The sequence below is a fragment of the Crocuta crocuta genome, unplaced genomic scaffold (assembly GCF_008692635.1).
Source record: "Crocuta crocuta isolate KB4526 unplaced genomic scaffold, BGI_CrCroc_1.0 scaffold223, whole genome shotgun sequence".
Classification (NCBI taxonomy): domain Eukaryota; kingdom Metazoa; phylum Chordata; class Mammalia; order Carnivora; family Hyaenidae; genus Crocuta; species Crocuta crocuta.
In genome coordinates, this window is record NW_027529426.1 from 4,337,168 (window position 1) to 4,341,670 (window position 4,503).

Genomic DNA, 4,503 nt, shown 5'->3' on the forward strand with positions numbered 1-4,503 from the left:
AGGGATTTGGGTTTATCTTCTCTGCCTACACACACACACACACAAGAAGGCTTGTTTACAATTAAATAAGAATTCTTTCATATGGACTCATTTATAATTATACCTAAAGCCTCCCTGTGAATGTATGGAGGTTATAAATATCAACTCTAACTCAGATGCTATATGTTTACATGTTTACTAACTTATGTATAAAAAAATCCCTTTGCAAATGAAAAGTGAAACAGGGATACAGATTATATGTATATGTGATAAAATTCTCTGTGATTATAGTTTTAAGGCATTACTGTATTTATCTTTTAGGAAACAAAGCTTGAAAAAGGTTTTGACCCACCTCTGTACTTACCCAGGTAAGTTAATTTCACTCTTTTTCTGACCATGGCGATCAAAGATTTTCACAATATGATCAGCTCTGAAAGCAATTAGAATACAAAAACATAATAAGTGTTTCTTTTTGTTTATATACATTAGAAAAGCTACGCTGCCATGAAGTGATTTCAGTGCTCACTCATGACAGTTTCATAATTTGTATCTACAAATTTATCATCAGAGAAAAGATTTTATGAACTGTGATTTTTTTTTTAAGTTTATTTATTTTTGAGAGAGAATGAGTGAGAGAGAGCAGGGGAGGGGCAGAGAGAGAGAAGGAGAGAGACAATCTCAAGCAGGCTTTGCACCATCAGTACAGGGCCCAATATCAGGCTCAAACTCACAAACTGTGAGATCATGACCTGAGCCAAAACCCAAGAGCCTGATGCTCAACTGACTGAGTCATCCAGGTGCCCCTGAACTGTGATGTAAATGAAGGGGGATTTATTACTTTTCCCACTGTACAACCATTATACAAGAACTTCTACTAATTAAATGGTGTGGTAATACAGGCACACAAGCGTCTGAAGTCAGGATGATTTACTTTAAGCATTCATTGATTTCTTACCCCGTTACTGCCAGGTAGTTTCCTGATGTTTTTTGCCAGGTGAATTGTATTGGTGTGCCAAGCCAAGTCTTTTCTAACAGTGAGAAAACACGCTAAAAAGACAAACGCAATTTTTATATTTTCAAAACATACAATTAAGGGTTGGTCAAAGATACCAAACCATGATCATGAAAACAGAATTCGGGATGGTAAAGGCTTATTGTTAGAGCTTATCAAGAAAAAGTCAATAAAATAACAAACAAAATGACTAATCAGATCAACCAACCAATCCAAAAACTCCCACAATTTGGTTGTTGAAGTATAGAGCACAGTACATAGGCAAGCATTTATTATAAAATTTGGTTTTAAATGTTTTGAATATTAATTTTATGAAAATTATAATGTTAATGTTTTATATGTTAAAGAGTAAAATAACTTAAACTCAAATTTAGCTAATAATCAGTGGCATGGAGTTTTTAAACTTAACAAAAGTACCATTTAAAAAATCTTAACTGTGATAAAAATACAAAATGTCTATACTTCATTCAAAATTATTTTCTTCCTTTACCCATTAGTTATATTTACTTCACCATTAACTGCTTAATTTTGCTATTGGGCTGACAGTGTATCAACTGAAAAGCCTTTCTTTTCACCTAGTCAAGAACTAGGGTATCCAATATGAAAGCCACAAACCACAGGTGGACTTTAAATTTTATTAAGGGCTTGAAATGTAGGTCTGAATTTAGATGTGTTGTAAATATAGAATACTTACACATTTCAGGGACTATGAAAAATATGAACTATCTCATTGATATTTCATATTACATATTGAGACAATATTTTGGATATATTAGGTAAAATATTAAACTTAATCTTACCTGTTTCTTTCAAAACATTTTAATGTGGCTACCAAAAAATTTAAATTACACTGGCTCACATTAAATTTATATCAAACAATATTGATCTAAAACGATTAAGAACATAAGCTTGAATGAAAAAATTTAGATTTTAATATTAGGTTAAATTATAAACAATTAGGTCAAATCATAGACCGTATCTAGGCATATGAAGTTTATATACTACAGCTGGCTTGGCAAGCCTAGTGGCCCCACACAACTCATCCTATGCTCAAAATTAAAACCAATTAATAGGCATTTGGTATGTTAAATAGATGAAATCCACCTCTATTGAAAACAGGTGCACCTCTATAATCACAGGTGCGTCCACATTTTGTGGAGCAGGGAAACACCTTGGAGGAAAAAAAAAGCATAAACCCATCTTTTCCAATTTTGTGACAACATGGCCCTAGAACCCCTTTACGCAAGTGATGGATCCTTAAACTTAAATTTCATTAGCGTCATGGTAGCATTCTTCTGGCTGTGACCTTACATGTAATTTTTCTTCAGTGGACCTATATATACATGCTCCATATACAGTACGCAGGAAAAGTGCTAGCTTCAAAACCAGAAGGCCGGGTTTAAATTTTGCTTTTTACTTACGAGCTGAAGGGCTTAATTAAAACAAGTCGCTTAAATTGCCTCCAACACAAAATTCTCAATTGTAAACCAGGAAAAGTATCTTCTCCCTTCTGATACTTCATAAATTGTGAAGTGTTTTAAAAATGTTATGATTGCCGGTATGACAATTCCAATTTCCTCGTTACTAGCCACGAGGCATCATTACAACTTAATTACTTTTTAAACTGGGGTATCCAATCCATTTCTTGCCAGATCAGGGCAGAGGGGTATCGCTGTACTAAAGTGAAGGGTGAATCGGCTGTAGCCAGTGACGTGGGATTCGGTTCACTAAAAGCCCAAACCTAGGAACGGTGCGTGCAGGGGATGATGCTCTCGATTGAGACCTGAGTGTGCAAGTGCAGATTTCTCCGTGAATAATGTACATTAGAGTGATTTCTACATTAGATCAGTCACTGGCAATACAATTTGACATTATTATTTCGGGAGCTTTTCACTCTTTTAAAGGCGCCGAGCACAGCTTGCCAGAGGTTCAGCTGCAGGAAAAGCAGCAGCTGGTGACACCCGATTCAGTCCATTTCGCCGAGACCGTCCAACGCAGACCGCTCTTTCCGCGGTGCGAAGTTGCGAGAGTCTCTTCTGATCCAATCTGCTGTTTCAGGCCATCCCCGGGTTCCCTCTGCCCGCACCACTTCAACTCGGTTCGCGCTGCCTGAAACGAGGCCTCCTTCCCCGCCTTCTCCTCTCCAATTTTCTTTCCCTTCCCCTCCTTCCTTCAACTTCGCTCCCGCTTTTCCCCTCCCGGGTCACCAGCTCTCCTCCTCACTCCTCAAATGCACTGGGGAGGAGGGAGGGGGCACAGACCCCAATCCTCAAGGCGACGCTCAGCAGGCTTAGAGCCAGTGGTCGCGTTTTCCCGCCCCCCGAGGGTTTGTAAGTTATTTACCTTCATCTCAAGGCTCGAGCGGCCGCACGATCCCGCAAATGCGCAGGCGCACTTGGTCTCCTCCAAGAGGGCTAACGCGTTCCCGTCACCCAGGAGACCGCGGGAACAATAACCAATCAGAGAGCTCCGGCTGAGGGGCGGTGCCTTGTGGGGGGGTCCGCCTCTGGGGAGGGCGGGAGGCGTGGACTGGAATCACGTGACGATCGCGGCGTTAGGCCCACTCGCAAAAGCAGGCCTTGCGGCGCCTTGACTTCCTGATTGAGCTCTGATTGGATGAGCCCCGGGGTCTCGCCTGAGGGAGGTGGGCTCTGTGAACCCTGAAAGGCGCCTGCGTAAATTTCGTCTGCTTGTTACTAAGATGCCAATGGTGGCGGGTGGGGGCGCCAAGATCAAGAAAATGGAAAGGCACTGATTGTCGGATGAAAGGAGAACGGGAATTTGCGCTTGGGGCAAATACTCTTACATAGTGCAAAGAGGACTTGGACGGGCTCGTGTGTCATCTCTTTTTTTCCTTTCCAGGCTTATGGGCCGGAAGAAATAGGATGTGAGAAGTAGTTTTTTTCAAGGCATTAATAGACCAACTAAATTGGGCAAGAAAAATGAGCACTAATTGCTTCTTTAGACTTTGGACCTGGCAGCTTTTCCCGAATATTATGCCCTGCCATAGATTTGTGCTTTATTATTTAGCATATGAAGGTACTTCTTTTGCCCAAAGGTCTGAAAGTTCCGAACAACCCACCCTTTTCTTTTCATGATTAGGTAGGACTCTTATTGACCTACAGGAAACGAAATGATTTCAAAGAACTAATGATGGGTGTTAACATTCTCAAGGAGGATACTGTTCCCTGGCGTAGGGGTTTTGTTTAATTCATGCTTCCTTTTAGTTTCTGGTGTGAGAGCTATCCGTTAAAAAAAAATGAAGATGTCAATAGATGACTGAGTGGGAAAAAGGTTAGAGAAGCAGAAATTCAGAGATTGGCTGTGCAACATTTAAAAGAGTGGGACTTTTTAGGTTTGAGAAATGTAGGGGAGATAAAACTTTACCTCTACCGTCTTAGTGTTTTTTAGCTAGACCTGAGAAGTTAGCTGACCTAAGACAGATTAACAGAAATTAATTTATGAAGATAAATTAACACTACAAATTTCTGTGTTACCTGACATGGGAAAGA

The 4,503-nt window shown here is 40.0% G+C and overlaps 1 protein-coding gene across 1 annotated transcript in view; it reads right to left on the reverse strand.

Annotated features, from left to right (window-relative positions):
* The window catches only part of WDR19 (WD repeat domain 19), a 105,518-nt gene extending 102,143 nt beyond the window's left edge, over positions 1 to 3,375 (reverse strand). The window contains exons 1-3 of the mRNA XM_077758930.1: positions 3,335 to 3,375; positions 935 to 1,026; positions 344 to 409 (exon numbers count right to left, since the gene is read on the reverse strand). Coding sequence (XP_077615056.1) covers positions 344 to 409; positions 935 to 1,026; positions 3,335 to 3,340 — 164 coding nt within the window. The 5' untranslated portion in view covers positions 3,341 to 3,375. The remainder of the gene's footprint in view (positions 1 to 343; positions 410 to 934; positions 1,027 to 3,334) is intronic.
* Positions 3,376 to 4,503: the final 1,128 nt, after the last annotated feature.